General features: G+C 46.9%; 1 protein-coding gene across 1 annotated transcript; it reads left to right on the forward strand.

Moving 5' to 3' along the window:
• Nucleotides 1-476: 476 nt before the first annotated feature.
• Nucleotides 477-22278, forward strand: DNAJC2 (DnaJ heat shock protein family (Hsp40) member C2). The gene is made up of 17 exons (XM_038741131.1): nt 477-625; nt 3406-3596; nt 3931-4006; nt 8639-8737; nt 8887-9028; nt 10813-10893; nt 10984-11049; nt 11810-11901; nt 11982-12103; nt 12503-12652; nt 15254-15342; nt 15425-15494; nt 17444-17628; nt 18470-18570; nt 18720-18827; nt 21386-21540; nt 22139-22278. Exons 1-17 carry the CDS (start codon nt 562-564, stop codon nt 22211-22213), a joined length of 1866 nt encoding a protein of 621 aa, XP_038597059.1. The 5' UTR covers nt 477-561; the 3' UTR covers nt 22214-22278.
• Nucleotides 22279-22409: the final 131 nt, after the last annotated feature.

Below are 22409 nucleotides of genomic sequence, written 5' to 3' on the forward strand. Positions count from 1 at the left end.
TTGAGCGCTGTCTCCACGGTTTGTTTTGCTGTCCGTCTCCCCCTTCTAGGCGGTGAGCCCGTTGTTGGGTCGGGCCCGGCTCTGTACGTTGCCGACTTGTCCTCTCCCAAGCGCTTAGTGCAGTGCTGTGCACACAGTAATAAATAAATACAATAAATACGGTCGGATGAATGAACGGATGCCATCACTATGATTATTGTTACTGCGGGGGAGGCGGTTCCCGGGGCGCCGTTGTTAGGGTGCGGGCGGGCCGTGACCTCTGACCCCTGCCGTGGGCGGTCCCGTCGGTGGGCGGCCCGGTGGGAGGGTCGGTGGGCGGTCGGTCGGTCGGTCGGTCCCCCCCCCCGTCTGATCGCGCTGCCCCGGAAGGACTCTTGTGTCCCCTCCATGCGCCGGCTCCCGGGCTCGGGGGCTCCGGGCGGCCGAGGAGGAGGAGGAGGAGGAGGAGGAGGAGGAGGGGGAGGGAGCCCCATCCCCATCCCCACCCCGATCCCGACCCCCTTGGGAGCCTGACGGACGGAGGGACGTGGGGCCGCGCCCGGAGCCATAACCAGAAGCATAATGTTGCTGTTGCCGGGCGCCCCGGACGGCCAGTGCACGGCCGTGACCCGAGCCCTCTCCGTCGGTAAGTGGCCGCTCTCCTCCTCCTCCCTTTTCCTCTATCTCCCTTTCCATCTCTTCCCCCTCGTCCTTCCTTTTCCCCCCTTCTAGTCCTCTTCCTCCTTCTCCCTTTTCGTCTATCTCCCCTTCCATCTCCTCCTCGTCCTTCCTTTTCCCCCTTCTAGTCCTCCTCCTCCTCTTTTACCTCCTCTTCCTCCTCGTTCTGCCCTTTCCTCCTCCTCTTCCCCCCTCCTCCTTGTCCTTCCTTTTCCTCGTCCTCCACCTCCTCTTCCATCTCCTCGTCCTCCCTTTTTCCCATCCTAGGCCTCCTCCTCTTTTACCTCCTCTTCCTCCTCCTCCTCCCTTTTTCTCCACCTCCTCGTCCTCCCTTTTCCCTCTCCTAGTCCTTCTCCTCTTCCTCCTCGTTCTCCCTTTTCCTCCTCCTCTTCCTCGTCCTCCACCTCCTCTTCCACCTCCTCCTCGTCCTCCCTTTTCCCCCTCCTAGTCCTTCTCCTCCTCCTCTTCCACCTCCTTGTCCCCCCTTTCCCCCTCCTAGTCCTCCTCTTTTAACTCCTCTTCCTCCTCGTCTCCTCCTCCTCCTCCTCTTCCTCCTGTCCCTCCTCCCCACCTTCTCCTCCTCCCCCACCTTCTCCTCCTCTTCCTCCACCTCCTCCCTTTCCCTACTCTTTGTCCTTCTCCTCCTCCTTTTGCTTCTCTTTCTCCTCCACCTCCCCATCCTCCTTCTCCACCTCCCCACCTCCTCCTCATCCTCCTTCTCCTGCTCGTCCTCCATCTCCTCTTCCTCCTCCTTTTCCTCCTTGTCGCCCTCTTCCTGCTCCTTTTTCTCCTTCTTTTCCTCCTCCTCTTAGTCCTCCCTTTTCTCCTCATCGTCCTCCTCCTCCTCCTCCCCTTGCCGCGAGCCCCCAGACCCCCCCGGCCCAGTACCCCGGGGGCACCAACTGGGCAGGGAACCCGGCTTCCTCATCTCCCATTGCTGAATCCCCAGCACCCCCTGACACCCACCCACTCCCGACCCTGGCTGGGGCTCCCACCGCCGCAGTTTCCCCCTAAAAATAATAATTATGCCACTCTTTAAGTGCTTACTACATGCCAGGCACTGTTCTAACCACCGGGGTTGTTACGAGTTAATCAGGTTAGACACGGCCCCTATCCCACATGGGACTCACACTCTGTATCCCTATGTTATAGATGAGATGATGGAGGCCCAGAGAAGTGAAGTGATTTGCCCGAGGTCACACAGCAGACAGGTGGCAGAGTGGGATTAGAACCCAGGACCACTGACTCCCAGGCACTATGCGCTATCCAGCAGGCCACACTGCTTCTCTTCCCCGGAGTAGCCTCCGGCCTCACTGCCTCCCGGAGCTCTGCTGACCTCCAGGGTTCAGTGGAGGCCGGACCGGCAAGAGTCCCGAGATGTCCCGGCCAGGCCAGGTGAATTTAGCTCCCTTTGCCAGAGACACAGTTTTGGGGCCCACAGGCTTGGGCATTCCCCAGGGCGGGCCTAGAAGTCTTCACCCAACTCACCTAAGGGTGTATCGGGGATAAACAATTCGAGGGAAATCGGGCAGGACTGTTTGGGGAGATTGGGCCAGGAATGCGGCTACCTATTCTGTGCTGTTGTACCCTACCGAGCACTTAGTACAGTGCTCTGCACGCAGGACGTGCGGAATACACATAACCCATCGATTGATTGAAATTGTGCTGACACGTGTTGAAAATACCAGAACTGTTCAATATCCTGTACTGTGCTTAAAAGCCCCACCCACACTATTCAGGAAACTCTGCTATCACTTACCGAGGGGATAGAATGATGTATCCCCTGACACGGGGAAGAATTCCCATTTTCCACAGTGTTCGTGGGGGTCAGTTGACAGTGGCCTAGAACATAGAGCACGGGCCTGGGGGTCATACAGACTGTGTCCAACCTGATGATTAGCTTGTATCTACCACAGCGCTTATTCAGTGGTATTTATTGAGCGCACACTGTGTGCAAAGCACTGTACTAAGTGCTTGGGAGAGTGCAATATAACAACACACAGACACATCCTGCCCACAACGAGCTCACGGTCTAGAGGGGGAGACCAATATTAATATAAATAAATAATACAGATTATACACATATGTATATATCTACATACATAGATATATACGTATGTGCTTACTACAGTGCCCGGCTCTTAGTACTTAACAAATGCCATTTTAAAAAGCCCAAAAAACCCACCATTTGCTGTGTGCTGACAAGTGTAATACATAATTGGCTTGCTTACATCCCAAGACTGAATATAACTTTTCTTCCTAAAAGCTATAATTTCCAAAATTCTCTTTAAATGAAGTAGGGTAATGGTGACCAGTGAAACGTAGCTCAGTCCATCAGTTTTGAATATTCACTTTCCTAGAGGCTACTTCAAAATGTACTGTCTCTCATTTGAGAACGTATTCGTTATTTCCATCAGCATCTTCATACATTACTACCGTCTCTTTCGGGCCATCTCTACTAGATATCTCTCCTTCGTCCCAAACTCAGCGCATCCCAAACTTCCCTGTGGCCCTGCCCAGTAATAAGTTTTGAATTGACTGGCAGGTGATAGTGGAACCAGCAAATCCCGGGGCGTTCCACTCGTAGAGCTCAACTAGCAGTTTCTAGGAGGACTTGATTTGGAAATTTATTTTTATAGATAGCACTCAAGTTGCCATTTCTTCTGACACTCCCAATCTGTGACCTTGCAATGTCCCATTGAAATGCTGTAGCATAAGATAAAATACTTTTGCTTTTATTATTCACAGCTTCTGCACTATGTCAGGTGGAACCTGTGGGAAGATGGTTTGAAGCGTTTATTAAGAGGAGAAATAGGAATGTTTCAGCCTCTTTTCAGGAACTGGAGGAGAAGAAAGAACTGTCCGAAGAGTCAGAAGATGAAGAATTGCAGATAGAGGAATTTCCTATGTTGAAAACCCTTGATCCAAAAGACTGGAAGGTACCGTAAATATACCGTTTTTAAGGTAGAGTGCCAGTTGTTCTTTTGGTAGAAATACTGGACTGAATTGTCAGGTAAATTAAGGTACATTGTCAGGCGTTTTCTTACTCTGTCCTTTCTTTCTAAGAACTACGCCTTTCCTTGAAATGTAAAGCATGAGAACACATCCCTGGCAATATTTTAATTTTTTTAGGATAATGTTAGCATTCATACAAAGCAATAAAGGTCTTTTGCACAGAGGGGTAGAATCCCCTCTTAAAGGTATTCTGATGGCATCAAATAGGGGCACTAGGTCCTTTCCTTAACTTATACCTCCTTTTCACTGTTTTCTCAGAATCAGGATCACTATGCTGTTCTTGGTCTCGGACACGTAAGATACAGAGCTACTCAGAAGCAGATCAAAGCAGCTCGTAAGTATTTTATCGCCATTTGAACCTAACAGTCAGTCTGACCTTTCCCAAGGCAAAGGCTAGAGGCAGATCTGGGAAGGGGCAAATCTAGTGTCCGACTGAAGAGAGTCAATGGTTTCTGCCGGGGTTTTGAAGCCAACACGATTTGGGGGATTTGGCCCCAGAAATGTGTGGTGCAGTTCAGCACAAGAGGGCTGAAAACTGTTAGTTCATTCATTCATTCAATTAATCATATCTACTGAGCACTTACTGTATGCAGAGAACTGTACTCAGTGCTTGGAAAGTACAGTTCAGTAACAGATAGAGACAATCCCTACCCAACAACGGGCTCACAGTCTAGAAGGGGGAGACAGAAAACAAAACAAAACAAGTAGGTTGGAGGCCCGCTCATAGAGTATTTTCTCTGTATGTGGCTACATCATGAGGGGGACTCTGGGCTTCCCTTGGCAGGCTTGGGTGCCAAGGACTACCAATGGAGCCTGGTACAGGTGGAAACTGACGGCCTACAGTTCTTCCGGGAAGGGGATTTAAAAAATTCGTGGGAAATTATGGACGATGGAAAGACAAATTGTATTTACAGTGTCATCCACCCTTCTAAACCAGGAAAGAAGGATAACTTTCAGTCGTATTTATTGAGCGCTTACAGTGAACAGAGCACCATGCTAAGTGCCTGGGAGAGTACAATACAATAATAAACAGACACATTCCCTGCCCACAGTGATCTTACAGTCTAGAGGGAACTGATCAGTGTATATCTCACTCAATGTATTCATTGTCATGGACTCTTTATGTCTGATCAGGCTCGGGGAGGAGAGGAGTGCCATCCAATGACTGGGAGTTTTCCCACCGGTACAAACAACGTTCTTCAGAAGGCAAACTTTTTTTTTAGAGAAACAAAGTTTCTAGAATTTTTGATCATGCAGACAAGCTTGCTGGAGCCAGAAGTACTGCTCTGCTTGAATGTACTTTTCCTTTTTGTGGCAGGCTCAGGATGATGCCAACTGTATAATCTATTCCCTGTCCATTCATTCAGTCATATTTATTGAGCGCTTACTGTGTGCAAAGCACTGTACTGAGCACTTGGGAGAGTACAATATAACAACAGACACGTTCCCTTCCCACAACGAGCTCACAGTCCTCTCAGTAAAGGATGAATTCAGAGGCCTTGTTATGTTTTAAAGAACATAGTCTAATAGATCTATAAAATTTATGGTCTCCCCTCTCAAATGCTGCCCTCTGTATTCCTCCATTGCCCCAGACTAGGCAAAAAAAGAGTAGTAGGTAGTCTCAAAGTCTTTGCCAAAACAATTTCCATGAAAATGAACAAAAAGGTTGGGAAAGGTGAGGAAGACATTAGATTTGTTTTAAACCTGGGTCCACTGCTTTATTAAAGATATCTGTCAAGTGCCTTAGGGTACAGATCCAAGTACGTAGGTGACACAGGAGAGGGAGGGAGTAAAGGAAATGAGGGCTTAGTTGGGTAAGGCCTCTTGGAGGAGATGTGATTATAATAAGGCTTTGAAGATGGGGAGAGTGGTGATCTGAAATAGATGAAGAAGAAGGGAATTTCAGGTCAGAGGAAGGATGTGGACAAAGAGGTGACGGCAAGATAGGCGAGACTGAGGTACAATGAATAGGTTGGTGTTGAGGAGCACAGTGTGTGGGCTGGGTTGTAGTGTGTAGGAAATCAAGGGAGGCAAGGGGGAAGGTAATTGAGTGTTTTAAAGCCTATGGTAAGGCATGGATGGGCAACCACTGGAGGTTCTTGGGAAGTGGGGATACATGGAAGATGTGGGGGTTTTTTGGGTTTCTTTTAGAAAAATGATCCAGGCAGCAGAGTGAAATCACGAGTAGAGTAGGGAGAGACAGGGAGGTCAGCGAGGAGGTTGATGCAGTAATCAAGGTGGCATAAGATAAGGACTTGGATTAATGAGGTAGCAGTTCGGGTGGAGAGGAAAGGGTGGATGTAGCGGTTGTGTGAAGGTAGAACTAACAGGATTTGGTGATCGACTGAATGTTAGAGGTGAGTTGAGGATAATGCCAAGCTTTTGGGCTCGTGAGACTGGAAGGGTGGTGGTGGTGGTGGTGGTGTGTACAGTGATGGGAAGGTTGGGGAAGACAGGGTTTGGGTGGGAAGATGAGGAGTTCTATTTTGGGTCTGTTAAATTTGAGGTGTCAGCGGGACATCCAAATAGAGATGTCCTTAAGGCAGGATGAAATGCATGACTGCAGAGGAGAGCAGTCAGAGCTGGAAAGGTAGCTTTGGGAATCTCTTCCGCATACAGATGGTGGTTGAAGCCGTGGGAGCAAATGAGTTCTCCAAGGGAGTGGATGGAGATGGAGAATAGAAGGGGACCCAGAACTGAGCCTTAAGGGACTCCCGCAGGTCCTTTTGTGTGTTTTTGTATTTGTTAAGGGCTTACTGTGTGCCAGGCACCATACTAAATATTGGGGTAGGTACCAAGCTAATCAGGTTGGACACAGCCCATGTCTCCCACTGAGGCACAAAGAAGTGAAGTGACTTGCCCAAGGTCACACAGCAGACAAGTGGCAGAGCCGGGATTAGAACCCCCATCCTCTGACTCCCAAGACCGGACTCTTTCCACTAATCCACGCTGCTTTTGTATCTCTCAGTGCTGGGAAGGCAAGATTAGGGAACTTTCTTCCAACAGCATATGTCAGGGTGGTTACTTTTAGATAATGCCAACTGGCCTGTTTTCTAGGCAGTTTACAAAAGAATCCTAAACCAGAAATTATCATCGAAGGGGACAGAGGGTGAAGTTAAATGGACTCATACTAGATCTTCACAGATGGACACTTCTGCAATTTAGGTTATTAGACCGGGGGAAAGGACCGGAGATTTATTGCTTAGGCCACCAACCCTTGATGAACTAGAACCTTAAAATGAAACTGAGACTCCTCTGGGAGTCTTTTCAACCGTCCAGTTCTAGAAATCTTTGCTAGGAATTGCCGCTGAGGTCACCTGTATATATGTTTGTACATATTTATTACTCTATTTATTTTACTTGTACATATCTATTCTATTTATTTTATTTTGTTAGTATGCTTGGTTTTGTTCTCTGTCTCCCCCTTTTAGACTGTGAGCCCACTGTTGGGTGGGCACTGTCTCTATATGTTGCCAACTTGTACTTCCCAAGCGCTTAGTACAGTGCTCTGCACACAGTAAGCGCTCAATAAATACGATTGATCGATTGATTGAGAAGGAATTTGACTCTCTTTTCACCTTCAGTCAAACCCCTGAACATTATGGAGATGGAGATATTAACTATCCAGTGGAGAAGGTGAAATCATCACTTAACCCTGTTACCCATGTGAGGGAAGATAGCTTTCCTTTCAGTCTGTTAAACAGATAGAGATAATGTGCCCTAAGTGACTTGGTTGATGTTGGTTGCTAATGACCCCAATAGGCAGTCTAGTTTCCATGGCGAACTTCGGAATAGAGGTGAGGTTGGGTTAAGTGGAGGGACAGTTTCGTTTTCCTTGGTCCACAGAGCACCTCACCATTGGCTTTAAAGCACTCAATCATCTCGGCCCCCTTACCTCACTTTGCTGATCTCCTTCTACAGTCCAGCCTATACACTCCGCTCCTCTAGCTCCAGCTTACACACTGCGCTCCAGTCTCCTCTGTCTCACCACCAACCCCTTGCCTGGAACTCCCTCCCCCTCCTTATACACCAGAGCTCCACTCTGTCCACCTTCGAAGCATTACTAAGGTCCCATCTCCTTCAAGAGGTCTTCCTCAATTAAGGCCTCTTTTCCCCGGCTCACCCTCCCTTCTGTCTCATCTGTGCGCTTGGGTCTGTGACCTCTGGACATGTGATATTTGCCTCACCCTAACCCCACAGAAATTATATGCATATCTTTGAATGACATATTATAATTATTGCATTTGTTAAGCACTTTGTGCCAGGCACTGTTCTAAGCACTGGGGTGGGTACAGGCAAATCTGGCTGGACACAGTCCGTGTCCCACAAGGGGTTCGTAATCTTACCCAATCCCATTTTACAGCTCAGGTAATTGAGGCACAGAGGGGGCCCAAGGTCATCCAGCAGACAAGTGGCAAGCTGGGATTAGAACCCAGGTCCTTCTGACTCCCGGGCGCGTGCTCTACCTACTAGGCAAGCTGCTTCTTTATTCTTATTAATGTCTGTCTCCTCCCAGAGATAAGTTCATTTTAGGCGGGGAAGGTGTCCGCTAATTCTGCCGTATTGTACTCTCCCAAGCGCTTAGTACAGTGCTCTAAACGTAGTAAGTGCTCGATAGATACCACTGATTGATTGATTGTTGCCTTTAAGGCAGACATTGCTGGGTTAAGCTGAAGCTGGCTCTTGGAAAACTATTCGCAGGGCTTTGGTCGTGAGCTTTTGCTCAAGCAAAGTCTCTGGTGATAGGAAATTTCAGAGTTTCAGCGCTCAGCTGATGTTTTAAAGCCTCAGGATTTTAGATCCCCGTGATACCGAAAAGCTGGGCAAATCTACTCCGTGTTTAAAATTTTCAGTGATGTTCAAAATAACAGTGCTTCCAGAAATTAGGATCAGTTAATCGGTCTTTTCAAATAGGAACATTTACGTGGGAGAACATATGTAGTAAACCTGACTCATTTTCTGTTAGATAAGGCAATGGTTTTGAAACACCATCCAGACAAACGGAAAGCAGCCGGAGAACCAATAGCAGAAGGGGAAAATGACTATTTTACATGCATAACTAAAGGTAAGGATTTTCAAGTAAATGCTTTCACCGGGTTGGGATTTATGCTATTTAAGAAACAGGAAATTTTACCGCAGTATTTCTTCCATATTGTATGCCTCATAACTTTGGTTAACCTTGATGGTTTTTATGTCTTTTCATTCTCCCGCCAGCTTATGAAATGCTGTCTGACCCTGTGAAAAGACGGGCATTCAACAGTATAGATCCCACTTTTGATAATTCAGTTCCTTCCAAAAGTGAAGCAAAGGACAGTTTCTTTGAAGTGTTTTCTCCCGTGTTTGAAAGGAATTCCAGGTGAGCTATGAGTTCCAGGCATGTTTACAAAATAGTCCCCAGCATTCTCTCCGTTTTCGGTAACCGTTAAGGCAGATGTTTTTTTTTTATCCAGTTGGGAGGATCATTTTCATAAAACGTTCTGCAATACCTCCCTTCCCTTCAGAAACCTCGAATGGGTGCCCATTCCTGTCCACATCAAACAGAAACACCTGACCTTCGGCCAGAAGTCAGCACTCTCCCTCCTACTTACTCCCCAGTTGGTCCCCTTCATTCCCGACAAGCTAACCTACTTTCTGTGCCTCATTCTCATCTCTCCTGCTGCCAGCCTTTTTGGGGTTTTTTTTATGGTATTTAAGTGCTTGCTGTGTGCCAGGCACTGTACTTAACCCTGGGGTAGATATAAGATATTCAGGTTGGAGGCAGTCCATGTCCCACATGGGGCTCACAGTCTTAATCCTCATTTTATAGGTGAGGGGACTGAGGCACAGGAAAGTGGAGTGATTCGCCCAAGGTCACGCAGCAGACGGGTGGTGGAGTCGGGATTAGAACCCAGGTCCTCCTGATTCCCAGGTTCTTGCTCCACACACTGGGCTATGCTGCTTCCCAACCTCTTCCTCACACGTTCCCTCCTCCCTGGAACTCACTCCCACTTCTGATCTGCAGGACCACAGCTCTGTCCCACTTCAAAAAATCTGGAATCACATCTCTAGGAGGCTTTCCCTGATATAATTTCTAATCTCCCCACTTTATATCCCCCTCAGACGGCCTCTTCAGCATTTCCTCAGTACCTAAGAGCTTTCATACTCACCGCCGCCGCCCGCCTCCCCCCAACCCCCATAGCATTTATGGACAACAAACTCTCCAAACTTGAACTACTCATCTTCTCTCCTAAATCCATTCCTCCTCCTGTCTTTCCTGTCTCAGTCCATAACACCAGCCCAGTGGAAAGAGCGTGGGCCTGAAAGTCAGAAGAGCTGAGTTCTAATCCCAGCTCCACCACTTGACTGCTGTGAGCCCGTTGTTGGGTAGGGACCGTCTCTGTATGCTGCCGACTTGTACTTCCCAAGCCCATAGTACAGCGCTCTGCACACAATAAATACGATCGGATGACTGAATGACCTTAGACAAGGCACTTAATTTCTCTGGGCCTCAGTTTCCTCCTCTGTATAAATGGGGATTCAATCAGAGTTCTCCCCTCTACTTAGATTGTGAGCCCCATGTGACCTTATTTGTTTCTAGCACCGAACAATGCCACATTTATCCTTACTATCCTCCGTGATACAGAATCGCACCATCTTGTCATCCACGACGCCTCACTCTCCTTCAGTTGGCACATTCAGTCTGGTCCATAAACACGCTAGTTCTTCCTACAGAGCATCTCCCGAATCCCCCAGCCCCAGCCTTCTGGTCCTCGCGAACAGCCACGACTCTGGTGCGAGCCCTATTGTGTCTCTGCGGGACCTCCCAGCCCGCAGCCTCTCCCATCTCCAATCCACGTTGCGTGCGGATGCCCAGATCATCTTCTTGAGACCCTCTTCACCCCTCAGAACCCTCCACCAGCTTCCAGGGTCCCCTCCTCACCAAGTCAAAACTCCTCACAATCGTCTCTGCATCTGCCAGTCCGCTGCTCTATGGCAGATTTTTTCAAATGGGGGAGAAGGAAGGAGGTCCATCTGCACACTCACCTGATATTTTGGGACTATGCTGTCCCATTCAGTTTGAATAGTCCAGGGGGCGGCCAAAGTGGCCGGGAGAGTCTTGTCACTGTTGTGTGCATTTTCTTTTTTGCTCCTTTGTTTCAGGTGGTCAAGTAAGAAAAACGTTCCTAAACTCGGGGATATGCACTCGTCATTTGAAGATGTGGATGCATTTTATTCCTTCTGGTAAGCCTGTATAGAAGAATAAACATTCCCACCCTAAAATCAAATCCGTTTGCATCTGAATCTCATTTTTGGTTTTCGTTTTCGCCTTAGGTATAATTTTGATTCTTGGCGAGAATTTTCTTATTTAGACGAAGAAGAAAAAGAGAAGGCAGAATGGTATGTAAGTAGAAAGTCTTGAACAGGGAAGGCTAGTTGATCAGTTCTCTTGAATTAGCCGTTAACTGTTCAGCGACGACTAATTACGCTTCATTTGTATCTGCATTTTCCATGTCTTTTATCAATCTCTTCTGTGGCCTAGTGGGATAGAGCCCGGTCTTGGGAGTCAAAAGGATCTGAGTTCTAATCCCAGCTCCGCCACTTATCTGCTGTATGACCTTAGGCAAGTCACTTCACTTCTCTAAGGCCTCAAGTACCTAATCTATAAAATAGGGATTAAGACTGTGAGCCTGTGTGGGATAAGGGACTGTGTCCAACCCAGTTGCCTTATATCTACCCCAGCGCTTAGTACAGTGTTTGGCACATAGTAAGCCCTTAACAAATATCACAATTATTGTTATTATTACCTCACGAACTCTTAGTAAAATCCAGCCGGAGGTGGTGGGCCTGGGCAGAATTTGGTTAGGAAACACGTGTGAGGGTCCCAGGATGTTGGTTTGACCCTGGGCATCTTTGACCAGCCAACATACCTCCGTCCTGGAGAACTCCCGTCACCTCCCCGACACCCCGAGGCTTAGGGAAGCTCTGACACCAGCGAATTGGTGCTGTTTACCAGCCTTTTTGCACTGAGCATCGTCTCCTGAAATAGCATCGCCCGCCCTCGATCCCAGCAACCATTCGCCCCTGCAGACCGTTCTGGAAAGGTGGAAGCGAAGGCTCTCGGAAATGAGGGTTTCGGTGTTTCTTGTCCGTTTCCTAGTCGGGATGAGAGGAGGTGGATCGAAAAGCAGAACCGAGCGGCGCGGGCCCAGAGGAAGAAAGAAGAAATGAACAGGATCAGAACCTTGGTCGGTAAGCGGAAAGTCTGTCTTTTAAACGGGCGAGCTACCCTTTGTTCCGGGTCAGACCTAATGGTTGCTCCCTCTTGGTAGACAATGCCTACAGCTGTGACCCTCGCATCAAAAAATTCAAGGAAGAGGAAAAAGCTAAGAAAGAAGCAGAGAAGAAAGCAAAAGTGGAAGCAAAACGCAAGGAGCAAGAAGCGAAAGAGAAAGTAAGCGGTCACTCGGGATGCGGCGATAGATATAGTCTTAGTACATCGCTTTGCACACAGTAAGCGCTCAATAAATACGATTGATTGAATGAATGAACAAACCATAAGGTCAGGATTAGCCTGCAGACCTCTTGTTTTTAAACCAGTCTTGAGTGGATCAAGATCATGGATCACAGCGCTTGCTAAACTGCAAAACCCGCCTGTCACATTCCTGCCCCGAGTATTTCCCCAGGTAGTTTCTTTCTTCTGTATTTGATAAACCCAATAGCACTATTCTGAAGGTTGTTCTGGGATGTCGAACAGCTTTTTCAGCTCAAAAGATTTTAATAAACTGCACTGAAGATGAACAGTGACAGCACCCACCCTTGAGTTACGGCATTTCTGTTTTCCCTTAATTAGCAAAGACAAGCAGAATTGGAAGCGGCTCGGTTAGCTAAAGAGAAGGAAGAGGAGGAAGTCAGACAGCAAGCATTGCTGGCGAAGAAAGAGAAGGAGATTCAGAAGAAGGCGATTAAAAAGGAAAGGCAAAAACTGCGCACTTCATGCAAGGTAGGTCAGATTGTGGGTGAACAAACAATTCCCACCTTTAGGGAATTTGTACCCCAGATTCCTTTTCACAGCATCATTCTAGGTGGTGTTTGTTGACAAACTGTACCTGGAAAAAATATTCACTGTACATTTAATCTCTTCAATAATTAAGGTATTGAAGTAGAGGACACTGGTATTCCAAGGATAGACCATTGCTTTAATTTAGCACACTGTTCCTTTATCATCATCATCATCAATCGTATTTATTGAGCGCTTACTATGTGCAGAGCACTGTACTAAGCGCTTGGGAAGTACAAATTGGCAACATATAGAGACAGTCCCTACCCAACAGTGGGCTCACAGTCTAAAAGGGGGACTTTTAGACTTCTTTAGACTGTAGAGTTGTAGATTTGATGTGGGCAGGGAAGGTGTCTACGAACTGTTTTGTATCCTACTCCGCCAAGCTTAGTACAGTGCTCTACACATAGTAAGCACTCAGTAGATACCATTGATGTAGTAGAACCTGGGATATACTTTTAAACCACAAAGAATAATCTCTGGGCATCTGGACACAATGCACGTGCAGTTAGAGCTGTGCATGTATGTATGAGACAGTCCCGAAGGGAGAAGAAAAGTGAGGCTTTGGCTGGGGAGAGATGGTGGGACAGTAGGCTGGGCTGGGCCGGTCAGGACTCTGCTTCTTCCAGCAGGGAACTGTCTGGAGAACTCAGAGGCTAGAAGAGCCCAGGCCTGGGAGACAGGACGTGGGTTCTAATCCCGGCTCCACCACTCGTCTGCTGCTGTGTGACCTCGGGCAAGTCACCTCACTTCTCTGGGCCTCAGTTCCCTCGTCTCTAAATTGAAGACTGCCAGCCCCATGCGGGACAGGCACTGTGTCCAACCTTATTAGCTTGTCTCTACCCCAGCGCTTAGTACAGTACCTGGCACATTGTAAGCGCTTAACAAATACTGTTTTAAAAAAAAGAGGGAAAAAAAACCCCACAGACTCCTCTGCTTCAGTTGCAATGGCTCCAGCGGAAATTCTTGCCTCTGGAGGAGGGCTTGACAATCTGCTTCCAATCTTGCTCCCAAGGGCCAGGAAGGACTTGAGGAATCTCAGCAGCGGTAGGTGTGGGTGTTGGCGTGAATGGGAGCTAGGCTGCCAATTTAGAGCTAGCTGCTTGAATCCACTGTGCCCACGTGCAGAAGCAACTCTGGGCCCTGGGCTCCTGGGGACAGCTGCAGCTGAGACAGATGGATCTGCGTAATCAGTGTGAGGGGGTCTGGGCTGGGAAAGCTGGAGGAGGGAAAGATAAGCCAGGATGGGGAGGGGAGGAGTTGGGGAAACCTTTGAAATTAGGTCCCAATTGCCCCTTAGCCACTGCAGGAGTTCTGTTGTGTGACTGGACAAGTCAGTTCACTTCTCTGGACCTCAGTTACCTCATCTGGAAAATGGGGATTAAGACCATTGGATTGTGTCCAACCTGATTGGCTTGTATCTACCCCATCGCTTAGTATCATCATCAGTCATCAATCATATTTATTGAGTGCTGTGTGCAGAGCACTGTACTAAGCGCTTGGGAAATACAAGTTGGCAACATATAGAGACAGTCCCTACCCAACAGTGGGCTCACAGTAAGTGCCTAACAAATAACATTAAAAAAAAAGGTGGAGGCTAAGAACAGGAGGATGCACTGAAGATGAGAGAAAGGGGAGGAACAGGAGAGATGAACTCAGGTAACGATAGAGGAAGGAATAGTAATTGTGGTTTTTGTAAAGCTCTGTACTAGGTGCTGGGGAAGATAAGCAGGTCGGACAGTCTCCGTCCCTAATTAGGAGGGAGAACAGGTATTTAATCCCCATTTGCCAGATGAAGAACCTGATGCAAAAAGAAGTTGTGACTTGCCCAAGGTTACCCAGCAGGCAAGTGGAAAAGAGAGAGCAGCCTGATCAAAAGAGACAGGAAGAGGGGAAAGCATAAATGAGCCGATTTATTTTTTCCTGGGACTCAGCTCGTTTTCAGTACACAGCAAGAAGATGAAAATGTTTGTCTGAGGTGGTCCTCTCATTCAGAGTCATTAATTTGAATCCTAAACAATGCATGTGGAATTGGTAAGTTGATTTTGAAACTTCAGGTTGGGGTTAAGAGTAGAAGTTTATAATCCCTGGTGCTTTAGGTGTCCAGGCTGGGGAGGGTGTGATTGAGAAAGGAATCTTTTAGGGAGCCAGCTGAGCATTAAGGGCTTGCTCTGGCCACTCCCGTTCAGTTCTTCGCAAAATAAAATCATCTTTTGCCACCTAAGATGTTTGTGAGACCATGGTCAGTCAATCAGTTGTATTAAGTGAGTCTTACTGTGTACAGAGCACTGTAGTAAGCGCTTGGGAGAGTACAATACAACAGTATAACGGACACAGTCCCTCTCTTGAGTGTGATTCAGTTCTCTAAGATGTACTAGAGAATATTGAAAATTAGAACATGGTTTATAAACATAAAAGCATTGATTCTTTTTAAGCAATCAGTGGTATTTATTGAGCACTTATTTTGCGCAGAGCCCTGTACTAAGCTCTTGGGAGAGTACAACATGGTAAAATTGAGGGGCTCACTTGTGTTTGTGCTTCTAGAACTGGAATTACTTTTCGGACAATGAGGCGGAGTGTGTTAAAATGATGGAGGAGGTGGAAAAGCTGTGTGATCGACTTGAATTAGCAAGGTATGGTTACTGCCTGCATCACTACGTCTTGCAGTCTGTCTTCCTATTGGATATTGGATGAAATTTTATCATTTGTTTGTAGCCTGCAATGCTTGAATGAAACACTGACATCGACTACCAAGGAAGGAGGAAAGGCTGCTGTGGAAAAACAGGTAACTCATTCTGGGTGCCCATTGTTACAGTGTGGTTTTGTTTGGTTTTTATGACATTTGTTAAGCACTTACTAAGTGCCAGGCACTGTTCTAAGCGCTGGGGGAGATACAAGATAATCAGGTTGGACACAGTCCCTGTCCCACATGGGGCTCACAGTCTTAATCCCCATTTTACAGATGAGGTAACTGCGGCCCAATAAAGTGAAGTGACTTGCCCAAGGTCACACAGCAGACATGTGGCGGAGCCAGGATTAGAGCCCAGGTCTTTCTGAGTCCCAGGGTCGGGCTGTATCCAATAGGCCACACTGCTTCTCCACGTGTGTTGTGTTCAAGACCCCGAGCCAGGATCTGTAAAGTTTTGGGGTCATCCAGTTCACTCCCTCCAGTCTTACTTTGCTGATTTCCTACTACATCCAGCCTGCACACTTCACTCCTCCGATGCCAACCTATTCAGGGTACTTGAATTTCATGTATTTTGCCCGCCAGCCCTTTGCCCAGGTCCTCCCTCTGACCTGGAATTTCCTCCCCTTTCATATATGACAGACCATCACTCTCCCCACTTTCAAAGCACTTTCAAAGTTATTCAAATCACATCCCCTCCAAGAGGCCTTCCGTCATTCAAGCTTTCATTTCCCCTATTCCCTCTCCCTTCTACATTGCCTACCCACTTGGATCTGTCCCCTTTAACCGCTTGATATTCACCCCAGACTCAGCCCCACAGCACTTATCTGTATTGCTTACTTATTTTAATGTCCATCTCCATGTCCAGAGGGTAAGCTTTATGTGGGCAAGGAACATATCTACCAACTCGTGTTGTATTGTACTCTCTCAAGCACTTAGTACACGCTCTGCCTGCCATAAGCCCTCAATAAATACCATTAATCTATTGATCCAGTAACTAGACCTTTTGGAAGTTCATGTTTTGGAGTGCCTTGCCGTGCCAACCCTTGGGATCCCAGTGAAGAGGGAGAGATATTCTCTGGTTTTCCAAAGCCTAGTTATCCTAGGCTGTAGACAGCAGTTCTTTCCTATCTCCTTTCCTTTCATTCCATAATAATAATTAATAATTATGGTACTTGTTAAGCGCTTGCTATATGCCAAGCACAGTTCTGAGCTCTGGGGCAGATACAAGTTAATGGAAGGTAATCTTAAACGTTTCCTCCCTCCGCACCCCAGAATGGCAGACAAAAAAAAAGATAGAGAAGGGCTTGGGAAGGAGGCTGGCTCCAATTTGAATGGCACAAGCATCCTCAAGGCTGGCAAGGCCTTTCCTTATATATTGGCTTCTCAGCCTGGTCCTTAGGGCTCAGCTGCAGCCAGGGTTCAATACATTTCTCCATGGGCAATGACCCAGGTGGGTTTTAAAGAATAAAGGAACCAAGGGCAGTAATGTATTTTTTGGACCCTCCACAGAGCTGAATTTCAGAAAATCACCTAAGATTATTACTAGATTTGTTTTCCCGTGACCCTCTGAATGACGTCAGCCTTTCCTGTAGTACTTTACGGCTTTATATTTTATTCTGTTCTCCATTTCAGGCTGATATAAGCAGTAGTCTCCCTCCCCCTATCCCCAAGTTGTCAGGGTAAAAAGGGCCAACATTTTGCCTCCTTGATCCAAGGAGGGGGCTTCATGCCAAGGAACAAGAGCAGTAAGTGGGGTTCCCGATGCAGTGCCATGGGGCTTTATGAGGAGAAAATCCGGCTTTAGCTCAGAGGACCTTTTGCCTTTTTCAGTTGCTGTGGGGATCATCTAATTGGCATAGGAGGATGTTTCCATTTTCAGATGGAAAGAACCTAATTTGATTATAAGTGGCTCCAGTTTTTCTCCGTGGGGCCAGTCAAGGCCAATCCTGGTGGCTTGCCTATCAGCTCTTCTCGTAGGACTACCTGTCCCAGATAAATGAATGCCGGGGTTTTAATTAACAGGCTTGTTCACCTTGTTTGTGTAGATAGAAGAAGTCAATGAGCAAATAAGGAAAGAGAAGGAAGAAGATGAGGCTCGAATGCGACAGGCATCTAAGAGTACCGAGAAGTCGATGGGTGGAGGCGGAGGGGGTGGCAAAAATTGGTCCGAAGATGACTTACAGCTGTTGATTAAAGCCGTGAACCTTTTCCCTGCTGGCACTAATTCAAGGTACTGCGTTTAAACTTATTTTTTTTCTAAGTTATGTTCATAATTCTGGGAAATCAGTATCAGTGAGATATACTTTGGGTTCAGTCTTGTGGAAAACTTAGCAAAATAGCCTCTATTTCCCACTGTTTCGTGGAATGGGAAAATCCAACTTTGTCCCAGAAAGGCACCCTATTTGCAGATAGGCCAGGCTTTTGAAAAGACTGAGCTCGTCATGGGCAGGGAACCTATCTGTTACAGTGTTCTATTGTCCTCTCCCAAGCGCTTAGTACAGTTCTCTGCTCACAGGAAGCACTTAATAAATAGGATTGGCTGAAAATTTGAAGCATAACTGTTCATTCTCCCCCACCTAGATTGTAAGCTCCTTGAGATCAGGGATCATATCTACCAACTCTTGTGTTGCTCTCTAGCAAGGGCCAAGTACCGTGCTCTGCACGCAGTAAGCGCTCAAGAATTACCACCCATCAATTGAATTTTGAAGCCCCTCTGACCTCTGTTTCACTCTGTTGTTGAAAATCCTTTCAGTAATGTTTGACTTGCCAGATTGAGGCTTTCCACTGTTCATCCAGGTAGCCCAAAGTAGATAATAGGCCCGTTTTGTAGAAATATTTTTCTTCTAGAAAAGACCCTATTGGATATGGATCATAACTAATGTCAGATTATTTGGGAGAGTCGACCAATCTTTAAAATAAAAATCCATCTTTGAGACAACTTATTTGGGGCAGTGGAAGCTAGTTTGTTGCTAGTCCTCTGTGTTTTTCAAATTAGGCTTATGGCAGATAAGACCATCCTTTTTTGGCTTTTTTTAACCAGACGGTACTTTGCATGTCTTTTGTTGCTGCAGGTGGGAAGTGATTGCCAATTATATGAATTTGCACTCTACTTCTGGAACAAAGAGAACAGCAAAGGATGTCATTGTCAAGGCAAAGAGCCTCCAAAAGCTTGGTACTTCTCTTCTTTCCTAGTTTATATACCCGTCTTGTTGTTTTAAGATCCTTGTTGCCTGGACATGTAAAATACAGTAACTCTTGAAGTTTCCCCAGAACCAGGTGCCGAATTGCCAACTTGAACTGTCCATCTTTTACTCCACTCAGATCCCCATCAGAAAGATGACATAAACAAAAAAGCTTTCGATAAATTTAAGAAGGAGCACGGAGCGGTGCCTCAGTCGGACAGCGCCGCCCCCTCAGAACGGTTTGAAGGTAAACCGGGCTCCTTATGTTTGCAGGGGGGCGGGGAGAGTGCCATTGGCGATAGTGGTCCGGCCCTTGTCCAACTCAGAGGCCTGCCTATGCCCCCTCCATCTCCACCACCTGCCAGTATCCTTCTGCTGTGGTGGCCCCCGCTGTTGCCCACCCCGCTCTAGAGACCAGCCACCTATGTGAGAAATGCCCCTAGTCCCTTTAACTCCCCCAACCCAACATGGGTGGGCGTCAGCAGCTGGAGATTTTTTTCTCATAGACCACAGTAAGTGAGGTAGTCCGTGCGGCCACCGGAGAGCAGAGGGGAAAGGGCAGAGCAGAACAGGAGATGCCCAGTAGGGTCAAAGAGCAAGCTCATTTGACTTAATTTAGAGGCAGAGTCTTAGGAGGAGCAGTAGCGAGTCCTTTCCAGTAGATTTTTTTTTTAATAGTTATGGATTTTCCAAATAGTAGGAAACTAGGCACAGTGGGCACAGAAGGTCCCGTTCTCCCCCAGGGAGGGAAAGGCAATAGGTCCCCGTCTTCCTTTCATACTGATAACACTACTTTGCCAATCTAGGGCAGTCCCCAACCGTTTAGGTGCTCTTGCACCTACGTGCAGGAGAAAAGCCTCTCTCCAGTTCGCCTTGTCCAAGATTTGACGGTTGGTCTCTTTGCACACTTAGTAAAGAGATAACCTATTGAAACCCAGCTGGAGTGGATTTAGGAGATTATAGCAGGGGATCGGGGTGGGGAAGAAAAGTAGCCGACCACACCATCCCTTCCCACCTCCAATCATAGATCTAATAATTATGGTAATAATAATTATGGTGCTTGTTAAGTGCTTAACTATAGGCCAAGCATTGTACTAAGCACTGGAATAGAGGCAAGAGAGTCAGGTTGGACCCAGTCCGTCCCACATGGGGCTCACAGTCGGAGGGAGTAGGACTTAACCCCCATTTTACAGATGGGGGAAACTGGGGAACAGCTGTTAATCAGTGGTATTTATTGAGCACCTACTGTGTGCAGAGCACTGTCCTAAGCATTTAAGAGAGTACAGTCCAACAGAGTTGGTAGGCACATTCCCTGCTCACAAGGAGGTTACAGTCTTAAGGGAGAGATGGACATTAAAATGAATTACGGATAGATACATAAGAGCTGTGGGGCTGCGTAAGGCAGGGTGAATTTAGGTGCTTAAAGGGAATAGGGGAAAGGAGGGCTTAATTGGGGAAGGCCTCTTGGAGATGTGATTTTAATATCATCATCATCATCATCAATCGTATTTATTGAGCACTTACTATGTGCAGAGCACTGTACTAAGCGCTTGGGAAGTACAAATTGGCAACATATAGAGACAGTCGCTACCCAATAGTGGGCTCACAGTCTAAAAGGGGGAGATAATATGGCTGTGAAGGTGAAAGAGTGATGGGCTGGCAGATAAGAAGGGAGTTCCAGGCCAGAGGGAGGACATGGACCAGGGGTCGTGGGCAAGATAAATGAGATCAAGGCATTAGAGGAATGAGCTGTGCCTGCTGGGTTGTAGGAAATAAGGAGGTAAAGGTAGAAGGGGTGAGCTGATAAGAGTGCTTTTAAATCTGATAAGGAGTTTCTTTTTGATGTGGTAACCACTCTAGGTTCCTTATTAAGGCGACATGGGCTGATTATCTTCTTTTTAGAAAAGAGACCCAGGCAGCAGAGGCCTGGAATGAAGAGGTCAGCAAGAAGGCTAATGTGGTAGTGTAGGCTGGATAGGGGAGGTGCTTGGATCGAGACACAAAAGTGGATCTTAATGACGTCGTGAAGGTCCAACAAACAGGATTGGGTAACAGATTGAATATGTGGGTTGAGTGAGAGAAATGAGTCTGATGCCAAGGTTCTGGGCTTGTGAGATGGAGTAGATAAGTTCTGTTTTAGACACATTAAGTTAGAGGTGTCAGCGGAACATCCAAGTGGAGATGGTCCTAAAACGGAAACACAAGACTATGGAGGCTTGCCTGAAGTCACCCCAATAGACGAGTGGTGGTGCCAGGATTATAACCTAGGCCCGTGCTCTGGCCACGAGACCACGCCACTTCCCTATCACTTACCATCTACTACTGTGACTCTCCTCTGTCCAAGCTGGGGGTCAGTTTCTGGCTCAGATCCAAGAACTCTATCATACAAGATCGGAAAAAAAGGTTCAGGGTCAACGGCCTAGAAACGGGAGTTCATTCATTGTCATTTATTGAGCGCTTACTGTGTGCAGGGCACTGTACTAAGCACTTGGGAGAGTACAATACAACAGTAAACAGGCTCCTTCCCTGCCCACAACAAACTTAGTCTTAAAATCATCATGAAATTATGATAGCCCCCTTGATCCTGGTGCCTGGCAGGTGGTGTTGATCACCTTAAAGTTTGTTACAATGCCCGGGGAGGGTGAGAACACTATGTTTACCAGGCCCTGCTCTCTAACCAGCAGAATTAACCAGCACAAAACAATGCCTCATCCATAGTCCTTCACAATGTCTACGCAATAAGTCATAAGGTTTGTTTTTCTGTTTCAATGAGAGCGATTGTCTTTTCCCGGGGGAAAAATGCAGGTCCGTGTACAGATTCCACTCCTTGGACCACCGAAGAACAAAAGCTTTTAGAACAAGCCCTGAAGACTTACCCAGTAAATACGCCAGAGAGATGGGAAAAAATAGCAGCAGCTGTTCCTGGCAGATCAAAGAAAGACTGCATGAAACGTTATAAGGTTGGGTACTTGTCTTATTTGGTGTGGGTTTTTTGGGGGGTTTTTTGCCTTGGGATGTGATATAAAAAAGCTTACTGAAAAGCAAGATGTGGAATTTGAAAGGTGAGCAGCGTCTGTTTAATTCAAAAGGGCTCGGGTCAGCAGTGAGTTGAGGTTAGAATTTGCTCCTTCTCGAGTCCAAACTGGGGTAGCTCATTTCTCCAACTCAGAAGGCCAGAATCTGGTTGAGTGGTAAGGTGCTGGGGCTCGGGCAAGACGATTCTAGTTGATTCCAAAGGAATCATTTTGAGCATTCAGAAAAATTTCTTACTAAGCTTTTTAACCCCTATTTCATCAACTCCTAATTTCATGTGAAGAGTGCAGGGCAGCTTAAGCAGAGGGGGAGTAGGGAACTCATCTGTGGGCAGGTGAGGAACATCAAGAAGCCCTCTTATGCTTACGAGACCCAATAGGGCCTTATAGGCCCTTTATGGTTTGCAACACCTCCTCGCAAGAAAGGCAGAAACGGAATCGAAGGAGGCCGTTGTTCTGTTGTGAATGCCATGAAAGGAAGCACAGTTTTCAGCTCGCATTTAATCAGCCTGTCTTTGCCCTGCAGGAACTCGTTGAAATGGTGAAAGCCAAGAAAGCGGCCCAAGAACAAGTGATGAATGCTGCTAAAGCCAGGAAATGACTCTCGATAGACAATCTTTGTTGTGGGTTTTTTGGTTGTTTTATAATAAAACTGCAAATATTGTACAAATTTTCATTTTTCAACTTAAGCCTCTACAGACCCAGGTAGAGTATTTGTCTGGACTCCTGATCTTAAGAAAATCTCTGCCTGTAGAGGTAAAAATGACAATCGTGCATTCTCTTGTACATAAAAGCAA

The sequence above is a fragment of the Tachyglossus aculeatus genome, assembly GCF_015852505.1.
Source record: "Tachyglossus aculeatus isolate mTacAcu1 chromosome 12 unlocalized genomic scaffold, mTacAcu1.pri SUPER_6_unloc_1, whole genome shotgun sequence".
Classification (NCBI taxonomy): domain Eukaryota; kingdom Metazoa; phylum Chordata; class Mammalia; order Monotremata; family Tachyglossidae; genus Tachyglossus; species Tachyglossus aculeatus.

Coding starts and splice junctions, on each gene's coding strand:
- DNAJC2 (XM_038741131.1), top strand. CDS start 562: ATGTTGCTGTTGCCGGGCGCCCCGGACGGCCAGTGCACGGCCGTGACC. Junction 11,902..11,981: donor CAGGATCAGAACCTTGGTCG/GTAAGCGGAAAG, acceptor CCCTCTTGGTAG/ACAATGCCTACAGCTGTGAC. Junction 18,828..21,385: donor CCCCTCAGAACGGTTTGAAG/GTAAACCGGGCT, acceptor GGAAAAATGCAG/GTCCGTGTACAGATTCCACT.